We start from the raw sequence: 19,793 nt of genomic DNA, 5'->3' as shown, positions 1-19,793 counted from the left end.
ATATATTGTATATTGTACTCGTAATGGCCGCCGAACTAGAAAACCTTTCGGACTCAACGGCTGTCGCTTGCAAGAGTAATGTTTATAAAAGTAATAAATTCATTTATAGTTTTAACTTATTAAAATAACCTTCGATATATGTGTAAATTTGTAGTTTAACAAAATGCCTGTTATATATAATTACTGCGACGTAAATCCGCGTGGAACGCTTTGTGAGTTTTTAACGTAAACAATGTATTTAATCGGTTTTGTCGCAGAATCGACTCAAACGTGTCGCGGCGTCGCGTGTGATAGCGTGTCTGTTGGTGCGTATGAAGATGCGTCTGATACGGGATTTAAACAGACGTGAAGATGTGTCGGCGCCTAGTTCTGTACGATCCACTGATAGCTATGGGTAAGATTTTTATTTAAAAAAAGCTATTTTTTGACAGCTTAGTTATTGTTTTGGCGCGCAAAGAAGTGACAGCTGTCATGGACGACATTAAAAATAAATTGTAAAATTGGATTTATTAATAATATAAATAATAATGACACCTAAAGTTAAGGGTATTTTAATTACTAGTTTATTTATTTTTATTATTATTATCATTTTTTAAATATTGTTTATTTATTTATTATTTATTGTCCTTGCGATTGCTCCAATATCGACATACACCCGTGTTAAATTACTGTAATGTCAAAAACATGTACACCTTTCATATTGGATTAAATAAAAAATATATATATTTAGTTTTTTATGTTAATTTATTAATATACTTTATTTTATTACTCGAAATTGTAAAGCTTTGTAAATGAAAGCCATATGTTCTTGTTTATGCGTCGATTGATTTTAAAATCTCTTTCAATTATATTCATCATATTCACGCGAACTTGGTGAAGAAGTCGTACTCTTGTACGTTTCATAAACCTTCTAACAGTACTCTGCCATCATCATCATCTGATCGAGATACTTCACTCGCTTCATTCATGGACGATTCTTCTGAAATATATATAAATAATCCGTTGAGGACTTCTTAAATCTCGATCATACTAGAAAGAAAGGTTAGTAGAGTTTCTTCCACCACTTCTCCAAGTGTTTACGTCTTCCGAAGTGGTAGAAGTGATATTAGCCAGGCAATGGCATCTGGCCAAGCGGAGATTCTACCCTCTCGGGCGCATTTCTTTCGGAATGCTAAGTGGGTGTTATCGACGAGTTACAGCAACACTGTAATATAAAAATAGAATTCTTTTTTAAAGAGACCTTGGGTTAGTACTGCTCTGCGCTCTGCAACTTCAAAGTCACGGTATCTGCAAATGCCATTTCACCACCAGTGAGAGACCAGTGCAAAAAAATCACATTCGTTTTTTTTGTAAAAGTGATGATGAAAAGATGTTTATTTGTAATATTATTATGATCGAATTTTTACAGAATAAACACAATAACATTTAATTTTTATGTTTGCTATTTTACATTTTTCTTGCAAAAACATAGTCATCATTATTTAAGGCATAAGACGTATACTGGTGGACATATACATTCCACATAGATTGAAAATAGTACATTACTGAAACACTAGTTTATTAATATTTAATAAAAATAAGTAAGATCTTCCAACTTTCAACGGGTTCTGTAGAAATTTGACTGAGACGTATGTCCAGTGAACGTCCTATAGGCGAAATGATTATGATGATTAATATTTCTTATATTCCGGAATGTTACCATTATCATTCCGATATATTCCAGATATTCAGATTATAAATATATATATTTGTATTTGCGAATTAAATATAAAATTATTTTTAAGTTTTTATTTACTTATTACTTCATAAACGTAACTCATTTGTCACTTTTGTTTTCTTGACGTTTAAACATCAAGTCAATGTTATGTTACGAGAAATATATATATATATATATTTCTCTTCTCTTCTGGTTGTCTGTAAGAGATTGCCTTGTGTGATAAGACCGCCCATTGTACTTTTCTGTATATTATTGTATCTGTATATTACATATCTTATTGTGTACAATAAAGAATATTAAATAAATAAGTAAATATATATATATTTATATATACACACATAAGTGTGTGTGTTTTTATCAGATTGAACTCTCCTATAATGCTATCCTTACCTTAAAACAAAGTGAATTCCAAATGCGCTCTGATTGTACAAGAGGTTTTATGTGGTCACTTCAATATCTTTAATACAGTAGTAAAACTATTTTCCAAGCTTTTTTATTAAAAAATCATTCAGATTGTAATATGATTTTTATAACAGTTTTTGTATAATTAACTTCTTAAATTTCTTCATTTCAGCCCATTGACGCATAGGGATATACCATAATCCTGTTTCTGATTAGATTTTATAAAATAATTAATAAGGTTAAATATGTCCTTAATTTCTATGATCTAATTAAAATAGAGACAATTGAAGTTAGTACGTTTTGCATTTTAACTACGTATACAAAATTGCACACCATATATTTTTTTAATTAGAATAATTTTAAAAATAATATCACTGTGAACATATATCACAAGTCTTGTGTTAGTATTAAAATAAGTTGTAAATGATACTTTTTATTTACTAATTATTTTCATTTAAAATGCAATAGTGTAATATTTAATTTGTTTTCACAATAAATGAGACCCCACGTAGTGTAGGATTGCGGTATCGGTCTTTGTACATTAACTTTGTCATTTATCTCGCGTATTGCGTATGACTGTTTCACGTTATCTCATCCGTTGCTTTTTATCCTTGACTTTATGCACCGCTGGTACATTGAACTTATTTAAAGAAAACTCTGAAACAAAAATTACGTTATTTAAAAAAAATTGGTCGATACGACTTTGACGTCTTCTAGGTCGGACTTATTCTTATTTTCAAGAATATTTTAACGTTTAGTATGATTAGAACTTATGGTTGGCTAGAAAACAAATATATCTATCTACTTGTCTTTTTAATATATTAGGGGACCGGAATGTAATGTCGTTTCATGTGTAAAAAACCGATTGATTTTTACCGGTCCGGCATTGAAAATCTATATCATCATTTATTGCTATGTCCCCAAGATGGGACAGAAGTTCTAACTGCCTTCACTTTTGCAATGATCGTCCGCCACCAGGTTTGCTTTGGGCGGCCACGTCTTCACTTTCCTTGAGGATTCCATTCTAGGGCATGCCTCGGTATGTGATCAGGGTCCCTTCGGAGCGTGTGGGAAAATCTGTATACTAGACGACAAAAGGTTTATGATAACGAAGGTGAATATATTTTTGATTAGATATGAAAACTTGTTAAAAATGTAGTCGTGTGAATTTAACTTAAGAAAGCGACATTACTTTTCGATGCCTCTTATATTACTGTCGCTAAATTTAAAAGTGTGATACTTAGTTCTTTTTTTCAATGAGAGTTTTTATTCAGACATTTTTAATATAAGTCTAAGATGTTTCTCAATTGTCACTTAAAATTTTAAAAACCAAAGTAAGTTTTTATCTTATCTGTGTACATATTGTGATAGTAAATATAGCTGCATATTCTGGTCGTTCATTAATTTAAAAGTAATAAACAAAATTCGGCTGCCGTTAGAATCTATACCTATTAGTGGTTAATAAAGATGGTGGAACTTTCTTGTTAACTTTAAGTGGATAGTTCGTTCATTACCAGACAAAGGCAACGCATATAGATTTTTAACCAACTATCGAGATCATAAATATTGTAGTTGGACGTCGTTTATGAGACAGTCTCTTGGAGTTAAAAATATAACTCGAGCGTAGAGAACAGACTGAATTTTATTTGATAATACCATGTATTTTTATATTACAGCTATATTAATCAACCCTGGAACGAACTTTATTTATACAACCAATTCAGCCTGGGCAAAATCTTTCTATCCGAGATGCAAGTCCTTCTTTCCCTCTCCCATATCTTTGGCGGATCACACTCGGCAGCCGAAATCTTTGAAACCCCATGCCAGGGCTTCTACCGACGAGGAGCTTAAAGCCCTCGAGCAGTACTTGGCGAATGTAGACCTCGTACAGAAGCTCCCGGGCCATCGGAGAGCTTTCTGATGATTGCGAAGCATTCGGTGATTTTCGCTGTTAAAGCGGAATTTAAATAAATTCCCTTGTCTTCTCAACGCTGGGACACACTCTGCATATCAGGTCCCCGTCGGGCGCGATTCACTGAACACGCATCACAGAAAAAACCCATAAACCGGCGCCTGCGCAAGCGAGGGTAGTCAGAGTCGGCTCACGTCGCTCCCGACCGCTGTGTAGTCCTCGCTTCGCGTAACTACACTACAATCACAACACTACACCTATTCATGTATAATCACTCTTCGTGCGAAATGTAACTATGATATGATCACCAAGAGTAATTTTGTTTTAGCACGCGGGCTTCCAGTTTCCGCGGACTCAATTTATATGAAGCTAATAGAAACATTGATAAGTTTTGTAGCGCGCAGTAATGTATGCAGTCATTTATCACTATAGTTCTATGCAGCGCTTGCTTCCCCATTGTCGCCACACCAGAATCTTAAATCTCCACCGGCCATCTGTGCACTATAGCCTGGTCGGTTCCTTTCTTTCTTCGAGAAATCGCGAGGATAGCTCTCTCCATGACTTGTTGAGCGGCTGTGAACTTGACAGCGAAGGTAAAAGTGGTAGACCAAAGTTTGTACCGTGTTTTTAAATTAAACCAGTTAATATTTTAAAAAAAATGATTTTTTGTATCATTTTTTTTTTCTTACTGGTTATTGGTTACTTTATATGACAAATTTGTAAAGACTTTTGATAAACTGTCACTTTACATTGTAAGTACAATAATATAAGTATATCGTATATAATCTGTATAAAAATGTGACGTATTAGGAAGACGCATCTTTGTTACTATGTATGCGTTTACATTACAAATAATTGTTGGATGACGATATGTAGATAATTATTTCGTCAGATTCTATAAATCAATGTAAACAGCGACCTATTGATATAGGTCTCGTAATAAATAGGTGTGGACATACAGATCTGTCATATTAGTAGCACTACTGTTTACGTATCTATGGTCGTTCTATTTTTAAATTTTTGCGATTGAGGCGGGAATTTAGTGTTGTTTTCTTTATGCTTCGATAATACGGTAAGAATGTTTTTGATGTCAAATATTCCATTTTTAAAGTAGCATATTTATTACCAAATTAAATAAGACATCAAAATAAATATGAAAATTTTAATTTTATTAATGATATATTATATATACTTGCCACCATCTTGCGTGGTCTACCGCTACGAACCTTTTCTTGGGGGTATTAAATTTATACGTCAAGGGAATTCCGCCTTTATAGACAAGTGTTTTATGGCACATAAAAGGTTGAGAAGCCTCACCTAAGCCTTTCTAAAATCTAACTTCCCTATGTAACATGTATCATTTTTATATAAAAGCGAAAGGAATAAACTCGCATTGATTCTATTTTCGAATTGCCCACGTTAATAATCCAACTGTCCCATTATGAGGCGTGGACCCCACGTTAGGAAGTACTGATGTAAACACATTATTTGCAACCAATGGTTTTATTATTGAGGTTTTTTACATGATTTTAACCTTGAGACATTTACGTTCAACGGATACGAGTTTAGTGTGTATGGATCGCAATACTCCACTATATATATATATATATATATATATATATATATATATATATATATATATATATATATATAGTTACAGACTTGAAAACTAATAAACACAAATGAATATTACTTATATGCGTCTTTCCTGGACATATATAATAAAATCTAGGACTGGGTTACGCTGGTAGATGACAGAAAACATGGTTTCGGTTTTGAGATCAGACCGGTTGGTACCGATAGGTTCACGAGTGGCCACCGCTAGGTGTCTTGATATAATCAAGATCGCAGGAAGTCACTGGACGCTGGCAGCGCGAGACCGCTCATCGTGGCGATTTTTGTGGGGGAGCTGTGCATTGAAGTGGGCGTCCATATGTTGATATGATGATGATAGACTTCATGTGGGCTTTTCTTCTGCACCACAACTAGAAAGCATCTATACCTTGACCGGTCTTCACCAGGGTCTTCATCTCTGACCTGTTTTCGTTTTGATTTCGCTCTTTAAGTTCTTGTACGGAATACAATAGCAATAACAGCCTATGAACGCCCACTAAAAATCTCCACGCTTGGCATGCGGGTTGGAGATAGCAATCTAATAGTATGGTACGCAGGGGATATTGCTGCCTATCCTCTGAAAGCTTCTTTATGAGTAGTGGCAATCCTATAAATAAAAGCACTGTGTGAATTATATAAGATTGTATCCGGGGAATAGAACCTGAAACTTACGATCGCAAGTCAGTAAATCAGCAACAACAGCCTTAAGTTTTTTAATATATTTTTTTTAATAATCTTTACATCTGCCACGATTATTTTAAAATAATATGAACAATCCTGATGTATGGCAATCATGTTAGAATAAACTACGCATGATGTGAATCTTTGAACCGCGTGGCCGATTTAAATATTTTTAAACGGTTTTATTTAGTTCGACCCGTACAGAATTTATTTTTTGGATCAAAGTTAGAAATTGAAATTTAAGCACCTTCCCGTTGTCAGATTGATCTGAAATTTGGTACACACATTTAATTTAAATGACAATACAGTATAATAAAATCAATAACATTATAAATCTAAGATGGCCGCCGAAACAAAATGGCGAATTACGTATTTTTCCTTAACCCCCTCAATATGGGTATCAAATGAAAGGGCTACACTAGTAAAACACGATGATTATGTCAAAATTTAAAATTCAAGATGGACGCCGTTCCACTATGGCGGACTAGGTAGATATTTTTCCACAACCACCACAATATGGGTATCAAAAAACCGTTTAACTCAAAAGTTTTTTAAATGTATTTATATTTTATCAAACTCTTTGCAGAATATTTGGCAACGAGTACTCCGATATATCAGACTGCGAATGTCTGGAGGACGGACAGCATTTTGAGAATTACAAGTGAGTAATTAATTATTATTTAAAAAAGTTTTAAAAAAGTTTTTTTTTTTTTTAAAAAGGTCACATATTTTACAGAATTATAATTTAGGTCATAACTGATCCATGGCTAGTTTAAAAACTGTCATCATGAGCTCAGAAGTGTGAGACTACGCTTCACCAACAAAAATCATCACCAGTAACACATTTAGGGCTTACAATACTGATCTAAAATCTGAATACCGGTATTAAAACCGGTATTATTAATAAAAAAATTACTAGTAATATTTTACTAACCTCAATTGTTATATTGATTTGTTACTAAATAATATATGAAAAATTGTTCTGAAATGAGTAGATATTATTTATTACATAGTGAGTAGGAGTAGGTAGATACAAAAAAACGTGCAAGTAAAAAAAGGAAATATTAAATGCTATGTTACATTTTACATGTAACAGGCTCGTATGGCATATATAATTAAAGAAGCAAAAATATAATTGAATTGAAAGTATTTATTATTTACAAAATAATATTTATGACTTGCGTTTTACATGTATAATGTAATATTAAAATACCGGATATTTTTACATAAATACCGGTTTTGAATACCGGACAAAAATCGTCCGTGTTTCCGGTATTCGAGATTCCGGTATTGTAAGCCCTAAAGACATTCTCTTAGCGGGATCATACAGTTCCCCTTCTCTTCAACTCCCTGTCTCTTATCTAATGTTACACTGCCAGGAATCTTTTTTCGGAGTAACTGGTACTTGGTCAAACTTCCATTATTGGTGATCGACCGAATCATGATTTGGCTTTATCGAGCAGCCACGAAATGTTAAAGGCTTTATATATAACAACTCAAGCTGAGAACACTACGTCACAGATGAGAAAATGACCTTTTAGTCACATCTGTATCCAGGTTGCGAAGCGACGGTAAAGCCTGTCGTCATACCTATCCGAAAATCTAGGTAAAGATTCGAGCTGTCTCGCGTGGTAACTCTAGACCATGGATGCACAGACCTCGGCCCGCCGGTCGAATACTGGTGGCCCGCCGACAGCAAAAATAATACTCTCGTACATTCGAAAATAATTGAATTCTATTCCAGAATAAAACCAAAAAAAAACTTACCTATACTTCTGGTGAACGGCCCGCCATCAGTTCATGATTTGCCCGAGTGGCCCCTAGTTTTAAAAGGTCTGTACAACCATGTAGAGTAATTATATTTCGAGCATTTGTAAATACCATTACGCTAAGCAGTGACCATATGTTACTAAATAAAAAAAAAACGAAGTTAGATATGTAGAAACTTTTTGTTCATATAAGAACAATGCATATTACTGACCACTATAGCTACAAAGCTTTGTTTTTAATAATTATTGCGCGTTCGAATTCAAAATTCGAATGGGGATTTGAATTGACATGTCGCCAGTAATATAGGCGTTTATCTGGTGTTTGGAAACTACAGCCTTGCATGTATTTGATCCACAAAAATAGTCACAAATTCAAAGACGACGACATTATTAAACGGTTTTATTTAGTTCGACCCGTACGGAATTTATTTGTTTATTTATTTGGGTCAAAATTAGAAATTGAAATTTAAGCACCTTCCCGTTGTCAGATTGATCTGAAATTTGGTACACACATTTAATTTAGATGACAATACAATATAATAAAATCAATATCATTATAAATCTAAGATGGCCGCCGATACAAAATGGCGGATTACGTATTTTTCCTTAACCCCCTCAATATGGGTATCAAATGAAAGGGCTACACTAGTAAAACACGATGATTATGTCAAAATTTAAAATTCATGATGGACGCCGTTCCAATATGGCGAACTAGGTACATATTTTTCCGCAACCACTACAATAAGGGTATCAAAAAACCGTTTAACTTAAAAGTTTTTTAAATGTATTTATTTAAAACTAAGTATTGTGTACATGAACATCAAAGATATATCATTACGCCAGTATAAGTATAATTATCATGATATTTTTACAGCAACAGAACTCCTTTTTACCCGGGCTACTGCAGAATATTGGGCCACCGAAACATGGAGTGCGAGGAGACCACTCCTCTTCTATCTGCAGCAGCAGTTCGTAAGAGCGTCAGCTGTTCAGACTCTCTGGTACAGATTTCTTTTTTTCTAAATCTAAGACAAAAATTTTCTCATATTCATCCTTGTTAGAACAATGCTATATTCGTGTAATAAATATCAAATAACGGATAGGCTATGCAGATTTAGTGCTATTTAGCATGAAGCTATAAATATTTATGATAAAAAAATATTTTTAAAAACAGCTAATTAAAAAAATCATGTCTGTAGGAGACATTGTTAGACGATTGTTAAAAAGAAAGACACGTAAAAATCATTAAAGAGAATGTGCGGTCATATATAAAAATAAAATATTTCCGAGATAATAAAACAATTTCCTGGATACAGTTCTATTTATAGAACAATAAGATTACAAATACTGTATTTACAACGCAGCTCATAGGTCGCGATAAGAACAAATAACCATTCAAAACCAACTTAAGTAAATAGTTTAAAACGTTAAAAAAATATGTACGTGATAAAATAAAGTCTTAAATATTTTTTCGTTTATATTTAGAACACGATAAGAATTTCGTTTATCAGTTAAACTGAATTATTTTAACTGAAGTGATTATTATTAGCATTTTTTTATATTTTTTTAAATTAAGTGACAAAACTGGATTCTCTTAGTATTGAGGTTATATTTCATCATGTTACTTAATCCTCAGGACATCCAATGCTGCATATAAGCCTCCCCGGGGTATCTTTAATTAAGTTTTATTCCCCAAAAACTTAATGTAAAGATTACACGGGTTATAAATAAAATAATTACCACCATTAAATATATACGCGTTAAGCGGGAAAAGGTAAAAGACCATCCTTGCACATGTACGTTTCTTTTTCGCTTGCTAGGAGAATAAGACATTTGGAATCGATGTGGTATATACTTTTTTTCTTCATAATCTCAGTCATATATTTCTCTGTTCTTTACATCCTCTGGCTTACCAGTCTTCTACACATCTACCTCCACCTTTCTTGCTTCTCCTTTGCTCACAAAATATCACAGTATTTAATGGATTTAGGCCTTATTTTGCGGAAGTCCATACTAAGTAACAAAAGGACCAATATATAGCCACTTCCGCCAATGCAGTAGTAGTCGTGCAATAATGTTTGAATGCAACAGAGTGAGTTCACTCTGTGTTTGGCATTAATCGGTGTAACATTACTCCTGAGGATGCCCCGTGGAGGGGTGAAACACGTGTTGAGTGATTTAACGGTGTTAGTTGTGTAATTCGCATTGTTTGCCGCACGTGCAATTATCAGCGGGCTGGCGGGCGGTGCACTTTATTGCACGACTACTACTGCATTGACGGAAGTAGCTATATATTGATCCTTTTCTTACATATCACAGTACGTTTTCTTTTATATGAAAGTAGAATTTAATTCTCGTCTTAGTTATATACCTCATATTTGTATATCTAATTACATTGTTATACAATTTTTATAATCTTAGATTTAACATATAATATGCCCGACACTTAGGTACTGCTTTGTTTTATTTATTTCTATTACAACTTATATGACCTCTTTGCTAAATTTTAGGAACGAAGAGTTCGATAGTTCGACAGACAGACAGCCGATGTTTCCTACTTAAATGTAGTGTATATTATATGTATAGAGACTGTTTACATTTATCATCCGAACACAATGACGAATGTATCTATCAATGATGGTGTCCGAATTTAAATCAGCGTTCGAAATTCAATTTGATCGCGCAAGAATAGTTTAAATTTAAAAAGCATTATGGCCGTAGTGGCCAGTAATATAGAGTGTCAAATTTAAAACATTCTTTATTCAAATAAGCTGTTACAAACACTATTGATTCGTCAATCTAACATGAAATGACGGCATTGTTGTCCAGGAAGCTTCCGCCGGCTCGGAAGGCAGTTCTGCTAAGAGCCGGCGAGAAACTTAACAGTTGCTCTTTACAAATATTGTTTTAAAGGGAGTACTGATAATTAGGTTCCTGAGTCAGCATCAACATCGTATTCCTTATTGCTGTGTGTCGTGATCCATTGCGCACGGAGTAAGAATTCAGCTGCATCACGTGTCATCTTTTGGCATCGTGTAACGTAAAAAACTGATGATTTGGTGCGGCCAGCTGATAGAACTATGAACTCTTGGATGTTCGCCCTGAACTGTTTCAGTCACCTTCATTCAGTTTGGCCATCCTTTCTGGCATTAAATTACATTATACTCATGCTTCTTCATTCTTATAATGGAGAAACTGGTCAAGTTAAGAAAAACAAGAGTGTTTTTATACAGGATGATTAGATATAGGTATAAACGTTTTAAAGGGGGTGAAATATGCGCCTATTTCCAATGATATATATAAACTGAACACTCAGAAATATGTATGTATAGTACGACGTGTATAAGAACAGATAGTAAACAATAATTAATTTTAATATGTAGTAATCCGAATTTTTAAAACACTATTTCTTACAATATTTTCACTACATTATCTATATCTGGTTCGACATCTCACATATGTCTCTTCTTTTTAGGTCTATAATCAATCACCCTGTATATCATCTTTTGTATTTCTCATTTCCTAGAAAAAAAAATGAAATATAAACATAGCTATTGTAGAGAATTATTACATATGTATATATAGTTGTTTGCGCGCAGGGTCCGGGCGAGATTTCCGATGGAGACGTATTAGAAACTTACAAACGCATAGAAAAAGAGAATAAAGAAGATGCAGAAAAGAAGAAACAAAGCTCATTGGTGACTATGTCAGTTTAATGTTAGAGTTTATTTTGAATAATGTGAAATACATTAACATATAAGCGCGATGTAAGTTAATATATTCTCTGGATAATAAAATCTTTAGAAAGCACCATTGTGATATATTTAGGCTAATTGAAAAACACGGTCTTACACTTCTGGCTTCATTTTCAAGTTGAATATCGCTCATGAAGTCATAGGAAAGAAGGAAAAATTAGGAGAACAAATTTGGAAGATCTGTGTATGAACGAACATAAGAATGAAATGTTGAAAGTGGGCAATTTGGCCAAGTAACTTACCGTGCAGAACAGATATTCATAGACAATAAAAGCCGGATGCCCAGCAGTGGATGTCTTACTGCTGAAATGATGTTGATAATCGTTTTAAAATGATTTAAAATTTCACCCCTTTTTTCTGGCCCCCGCTATTGGGGGCCTCTCGTACCCCCCTATCTTTAGTCAGGCACTTTTTGGGCAAATTATTTAATTTCTCACAGAATTTTTTATTATTTTCTTTCTCTTCTTTCATACTTCACATTGTCTTTCGGTCTATTCTTTCATTCCACAATTCTACTGTCTCAAATTTCACCCTTGTACCACCAGATTTTCGGTGTGGAACACGATCATGGGGTCATCGCTGCTGACAATGGCGTGGGGAGTAGAGCGCGCAGGGCTGACCACCGCTCTCGTGCTGGTGGCCGGCATGGCGGCGCTGTGTCTTTATACCGCCCATCTCCTTCTCCGAGTCAATAGACACCATGGTACGTGACACTACACACTTCTGGAAAGGTCTAAAATATCTATAAGGGTGTTAAGTCTGCGTAATAATTATTATTTTCAGAATATTTATGGCTAGACTAAATAATATTAATAGAAGATAAAAATATGTTCTGATGATTTCCCATAAGTGGGAATCTTCCTAGGGCCAGTAGATCTCGGAGGTAATGACAAGTCTAAAGTAGAAGTGTGTATTGAATAGTATCTGTGAAGTTTTTGCTGTTAGCCCTAAGGCTTTTACAGATTCATCGGAAATGAGTTCACAGAACGGAAGGCTCCGTGAACTATACTATACTAAAGCATTCGGGTTTCCGAACTTGCATTAGACACTCTGATAGAGAATGAGGCAGTAGAAGCGAGGCTTTCCCGGTTGAGTCAGTGTTATTGTTCGTGTACTGAGTATGGAGGGCAGCGTGGACTACTCGACAATCTAAGGGAAGATACTGATCCTACCTCGGATGGCCCACGCTGTTTGCAGCGGCGTCGGGAGGCCGACGCCGTTTACATAACTGACGGTGGAGTATATTGATCAAACGTAACCCATATTTATACCGATTCTTTAAAGTATGAAAATAAAATTCAACCAATAAAAGCGCTCTGGTGTGGGATTCCAATGTTCGATGCCTCGCTGACGATGACGTAATGTATCTCCTACAAATATATAGTTAAGCTGTCGCTATATATGTATGTATAAATATATATATATATATTAAAGATTCCATCATAAAGCATGTATATTTGGCGAGACATAGTTAAAGCCGAGAGTCGTTTTAATATTTCGCAGAACACTTGTCAAAGACCTTTGTATGCATCTAATGCGAACTATTTACAAAATTAGTGCCATTCCTGCCCTTCCTGGATTGTCGCAAAAGACGACTAATAGGACAATACCCTTCACCATGCCAGTCCCATGTCCGGATGAAAAAGGATGATGGTTGATCAAGAAAAGACTAAACCCCGCAAAATAGTCAATGCTGATCATTGTACAGTGTTCAAACAACCTCACGTATCACTTGTGCGATCAGTATAAATGATTCTATTTGGAACATAATATAAATAAAAGTGCATCCAATGTCAGGCAGCGCCGCGTGCGAGGTGCCCGCCCTGTGCCGCGTACTGCTGGGCCCGTGGGCGGAGGCTGTTGCCCATATCTTCAGCCTGCTAGTGCTGGTGGGCGCCAACATCGTCTACTGGCTACTCATCGCGAACTTCCTCTACCATACCGTCAATTACTTTATGGGTAAGAAAATAAAAAGCTTCCAGGTATATAAACTGTTGCTTACTAGAAGTCTTTACTTACTAGAGATGATATCATCATGGCATGACATCTGGCATGTTGCTCTGACTTTGTACCATCAGGTTAACATCTGTTTCGGTCTCTTAAGAATTCTTTAGTAAGTGTCATGTTGATTAAGAAAAGGTCCAATATTTAGCCACTTCCGCACATGCAGTGGTACACAACCGTCACCGCCAAATTACTCAACACGTGTTTCACCCCTCCACGGGGCATCTTCAGGAGTTATGTTACACCGATTAGTGCCAAACGCATGCCGCATACGCAATTATCAGCGGGCTGGCGGGCGGTGCACTTTATTGCACGACTACCACTGCATGTGCGGAAGTGGCTAAATATTGGTCCTTTTCTTACTTAGGATGGACTTCCGCGAGGTAACGCCTGATTCCATTAAATATGTCATGTTGATATCATATGTACTATCGTCTTCTTCTTTTCAGCCACTGTCTTCCGCAAAGATCGCCACGATGATGTGTCCTACGCTGCCTGCATCCAGCGACTTCCTGCGACCTAACTTTGTCGTCGGCTCACCTAGTGGGCGGCATACCGCTTTTGGTCACCACTTGCCACTTTAGCTCTAACGGCCATTGGTTGCATGAGGGCTATGCTTGCTCACTGCCATTTTAGACGAGCAATTCTTCGAGCAGAATCGGTAATTTTGGTCCTTCTAAGGATCTCCTCATTTTTGATTCGATCTCGCAGCGAAACTCCGAATATAGATCTCTTCATTGCTCCCTGGGTGATCCTTCTTATGGGGTTCGTCGTAAACGACCACGTGACTGTATGTATAATATCATATATACTGTTATTAAATCTATATGAACTTATAAACATATAAACTTCCAAAGAACATTTTCATTGTTACTGTTAATTGTCCAGCAAGCAGTGGAGAGAACTATATATTCGACGAGATCAAATTAAGAATGAATAGATTGGTAGACCAACGAAAATAACCAAGTAACTGAAATAGTCCAGCAGATTGGCAAGAAGAAGTGGTAGTAGGTATGCCACTTAGCGCGCAGAACTACTGAAGTACCTAGAACTATTAGATCTTTAAGGTTCTGGAGTCAAAGACTGGGAAACGCAGCGAAGGAGGTTCATCAAAAAGGTGGTCAGATAACCTTGTCAAGGTCGCCGGAAAACGCTGTATGTACGCTTGTTTTTCCTGGTCTTATTGGAAATCTTTGGAGGGGGCCGGTGTCCAGCTCTGGACGTACGGCTGAAATGATGTTAATAAACTAGTTTAGTTAACGTGTCTATGTTTAGATTTATCGCCGACGAATGGAACCAGATACAGCGATGGGATTCTTTGCCCGAAGCATGAGGCGTTGCTGGAGGGGCATCCTGTTCCTGCGCCTTCGCCCTATTGGGGGCTTCACACTACCGTCCCTTTCTACGTGGCGTTGGGAATATTCCCCCTCCTAAACTTCGCTAACGTTACATTCTTCACCAAGTTTAATTCTTTGGGTGAGTTTAAGTTGTTTTTTAGTTACTTTCAATTCTCCAAAAATCTGCTAGAAGGTGTAAAATCTAAAAGGTCAAATAGTTTATTTGCTGTCAAATAATGTGTGCACCATATTCAAAAATCAATGTTTTCAGAAATAATGAAGTAAGAAAGTGCTCTCTTTTCAAATCTTGATATTATGTATTGAAAATTAATTAATGGTTACTATCTGTCTATTATAAAAAGTAAATTTATAGAACCTATTTCAAGGTGATTAGAAATGGATGTAAAAGCTATGAAGCTGTAACCAATCATCCTGTATAAAGGAAACTTTATGTTCTTGTAGGCACGCTGTCGGTGGGGTACCTGATCGTGTTCGTGATATACAAGGGGGCGACGTGGGGCGGCCACGGGAGCGGCAGCCGTGGCGCGGGGCTCGACGCGGCGGCGCTCAGCGGAATGCTGGCGCTCTCTTTTTACATCCACAACATCATCATCACCATCATGACCAACAACCGGAGGCAGGAGAACAATGTGACTACCTTACCTTTCTTAAAATGAATTAAAGCTGTTAAACAATTGGGCGCTTACCTCAATTCTCTTTTATCGTCATCATCAAGGTTGCCCCATTCAGTGACCTTCTGCGACCTTGATTAGATAAGCAGTCCACCTAGTGAAGCCTTCCCACGCCGCGTTATTTACCCTTTCTATAGTAAAATACAAAATTCTAGTCAAAGACTAGTAAAGTCTACGACATACTATAGCGTGGTAATTGAATGCTAGCGCCATCTATTGGCTTCATTTGAAGATACATCGTTCGCAACGCCATCTTGTATCAATTATTAAGTTTATAAACTCAATGTATGCTCTATGTTCAAATGTTGGTTTGATATTATTCCAGGGTAGAGATCTGTCGATCGCGTTCCTGTTGGTCACCGTCACGTATACCCTGGTGGGCGCTGTCTTCTACATATGCTTCCCACTCGACAAGTCCTGTATCGAGGATGTGAGTTACTTTTGTGTTCAATTTTTATACTATGATCAAAAAGTAAAGTGAATTTGAAAAATATGAATTCTTTCGAAGTAATCACCAGGCTTGGCAGGCGAGTTGGCGATATCAATGTGGTATTGTGGTACGAACAGTACGCTACTGTCCATTCTCTGGAAACTTGTTAGTTAACAGTGGCAATCCTATATAATTAATACATAAAGTGTGAATTATAAAATATTCTATCCCGGGAACCGAACACGCGATCTAAGATAACACGTCTTGAAGTCTTCTACCATTTGGTTTTTATTTTATAACTTATTTACTTTAAATTTTTTACAATAAGGTGCCGAATGCTTGATTGGAAAATATATGTTTAACTATGTTTGAAGTTTTGTAGGATATTTAAATAATTCAAATATTAATATGTTGAATGTTAATTTTTAGACGCTGGAATAGGTATGTAACAAGCATTGCAAAAGTACATTACTTTTAAAAATAACGTAAAAAGTACATAATGTGAAAATGCTTTAATTTTTACAATTGACGGATAATAGACATACTATATCGCTTGTTGACGACTAATTCTTTAATGTCTACATCATATATGTCAAAGCGCACTATTGGCACTATTAGTGAAAATTAAGGCGCGTTCACACAATGATAATAGTTTTGCCTGTGATGATATTCCTTAAAATTATATGATGTATTAAATCTTTCTAGAACATTCTAAACAACTTCGAGATGCACGACGTCCTGACTGCTGTTGCGCGGGCGCTTCTGCTATTCCAGGTAAGTCTTTATGAAGACTAGGCTCTTAACATAAGCTTCGGTTTAAAATTCTATTTAATGACAAATGTCTGAGTTATTTCTTTATTAATAAGAAAATAAAACAATTTTTTGTACATGTTAGCCTGACCTGTACAATCTCATAATTTTACTCTGCAATAATCAATTTGCGCCAAAAACAAACATTTTTTGTGAAAGCTTTATTGTAAAAATTAATTACTGTAAGTGGACATACAATGTAAGGCATAAATGTTTGGATCTCTCAAAGCGTGGTTACGCTAAATTCTCTGAAATCGCAAACTTTTTATAAACACTACTTAATATTTCTTCGACTTAAAATTACCTTATTGTAATATGAATGGCGTCCAGAAATCCGGCGACGGCTTATTACTCTGACTCAGTGGAACCCGAAATCTTTTTTTGCTCTTTTTTGCCCAAAACTAAATTTCAAGAACCAATTAGAGCGGTGTTCATCTACGCAAGTGTTATATATTCGCCCACGTACTGGCGCCCACATTCCTACCGCTCCAAGGCATCCAAATGCTTCACACGAAACGCTACAGGTGCGGAGTACTTTCAAAGTAAGTTCGCTGTGGAGCAACCTCATCCTCCCAACGGTCCAGAAATTCTGTCCGGCTAGCTCAAAGACCAACTTTGAAACAGCGTCTTCAAACTCAAATCCTTTCATAGCAAACGTATCACGCTATTCTCTCCGCAACTCCCTTAAAACCAGGAAGTGACTTTCTAAGCACATCGTCCACACCTCAAGGTTTTCACAATCTAAGCACCACACCATATCCAGTCACTCGTAACACTACAAGCATCGATCTCACAACACCACTCCGCCCTAAAACGCGTAGGATGGAAAGAAATCAAGCATTACATATCTCAAAATCTGTTTCGTTTCCGAGGACATCTGCCCCCACCTCTGATTGGTTCTTCGAGGTAGGATCCTTATCCCATCTTCACCGATTACTCCATGCAGGTGGTCACTGTGTTCCCGTTGGTGGCGTACATGCTTCGCCGCGAAGCCGTACTGCTGCTGCCGTTCCAGGAGTCCCGACGCCTGACCGTCTGCATCAACCTGACGCTCGTCGCCGTTTGTATACTCGTCGCCTGTCTTTGTCCCAACATCGGCACTATTATCAGGTATATATAGGCACCTATTATATAGACATTGACATTATTCACTAGATATAGGGCTAAGGTACTACCTGCCTGTCGTAAGGGGCGGCTAAAAGGGCATTGGGTTCGCGAACGTCCAGGGTCGTGGCCGTCATCGTTCACTCAATGCAAACCCAAGAAGGGCAGCAATGCGAAGTGGTCTAGTGTTACTATGGTGCAGCAAGGATGTGGGGGGAGGCATAGCTTCCTCCAGAAATGTGTCTTGGCACAAAGTAAGTCTAAGTCAAAGGTACCGAAGTCCACCGGGGGGGGGGGGGGGGTTTAGTAGGTAGGAATCTCAAACAACCCTGTTCTTCCCCCAAGCAGGGTATCTTGAGTTCATCTCTAAGATTTCCCCCCAGGTATCAAAAAATAAGGACATTTTAACACATTTTTTCTTACGTGCGAAACATTCTTAAATAGACGTTCATCTCGACTATTCCGATTAAACAATGTAAAACACTATGAAGTAAATTGATGCCATACGCATACTGCATGCAAATACGCTGCCAAGGTTAGTGTTATTAGGATTGGCAGAAAGCATGGAGTATCCTCGCTGGGGTGAAGATTCCTCATGTTCTCTTCCACCTTCCGCAGCCTTCTTCAGCGTCATGCCAACCTTTATACGTGTTAGACGGATGGTGGTGAGTTTTCACCCTAGCACGCATCTGTTCTTTATTAAAAATTTGGTGACTTCACCAAAATACGCGTTAAAGGGAGTGAAGGAGCATGTATATCCTTCTTGATATCGAAAGCAACGGTAGCCGGTAGTAATCCAGACGGTGTATACATGTAAACAAATACTGTTTACAATTTTAACTCGAACAAAATGGCTGCCTCTCTGATGGCGTCTGAATTTAACCCTTAATAGCCCAGAGTTTCAATTTTAATACCAATCTTTTAAACCGAATGTTCACATTACTATTAGTTTTTTTTATAGGTTGGCTATACGAATTTTACTGTTGTGTAATATTCTTTCCAACGAAATTAAAATAAAAATCCATTTTTCCCTTTATCTAGACCCTCAAGCAAACACAGTAATATTAAAAAAAATCACTTTCGTAAATCAAGCTATTAAGGATTAAATCTGCGTTCGAATTATTAATTTTTAATATTGAATTGAACGATATGATACAAATCAAATCTCATAAATCTAACAATAATGATAAATGATTTCACCAAAGGTACACAGGTGCTATAAGCGGATTGGTACACATCTTCGCACTGCCCTCCCTTCTGCAGGTTCGCTCGCTGCAGCTCCGCGGCAAACTCACCTTCTGGAAGGCTTTACTTTACTTCTGTATCGTTCTTTTTGGGGTTACCAACTTTATCATGCAGTTTTTAATCACTGAATAGGCTTTCAATACACATGGCTAAAAGATCTCATTGATTAGGCTTAAGTTCTTCAGTATGTCTTTGGTTTTACGTATTTTTATAATATACGAGTATTGATTTAATTCTTATAAGTCTAGGATAGTAAATATTAGGGGGAACCGAAAAGAAATGTCGTTTCTGTAGATATATTTTATAGAAAAACCGATTGAT

The 19,793-nt window shown here is 36.4% G+C and overlaps 1 protein-coding gene across 2 annotated transcripts; it reads left to right on the top strand.

The window, feature by feature from the left end:
• Window positions 1-282: 282 nt before the first annotated feature.
• On the top strand, window positions 283-19,731 carry LOC137918903 (sodium-coupled neutral amino acid transporter 9 homolog). Of its 2 annotated transcripts, none has more exons than XM_068761839.1 (12): window positions 283-394; window positions 6,913-6,987; window positions 8,976-9,096; window positions 11,695-11,801; window positions 12,396-12,553; window positions 13,648-13,809; window positions 15,130-15,330; window positions 15,654-15,841; window positions 16,209-16,313; window positions 17,019-17,087; window positions 18,070-18,233; window positions 19,433-19,731. In XM_068761839.1, the coding sequence occupies exons 1-12, from the start codon at window positions 312-314 to the stop codon at window positions 19,602-19,604; spliced, it is 1,605 nt and encodes a 534-aa protein (XP_068617940.1). In that variant the 5' UTR covers window positions 283-311; the 3' UTR covers window positions 19,605-19,731. The 2 variants fall into 2 exon arrangements, with proteins under 2 accessions (XP_068617940.1, XP_068617939.1); XM_068761838.1 differs by having other exon boundaries at window positions 8,970-9,096.
• Window positions 19,732-19,793: the final 62 nt, after the last annotated feature.

The sequence above is a fragment of the Battus philenor genome, unplaced genomic scaffold (assembly GCF_028537555.1).
Source record: "Battus philenor isolate CCGP_79_NKW_IND1 unplaced genomic scaffold, ilBatPhil1.0.hap1 SCAF_15, whole genome shotgun sequence".
Taxonomy (NCBI): domain Eukaryota; kingdom Metazoa; phylum Arthropoda; class Insecta; order Lepidoptera; family Papilionidae; genus Battus; species Battus philenor.
Note: the sequence above shows the minus strand (reverse complement) of the source record. Positions and strands in the feature narration are given on the sequence as shown.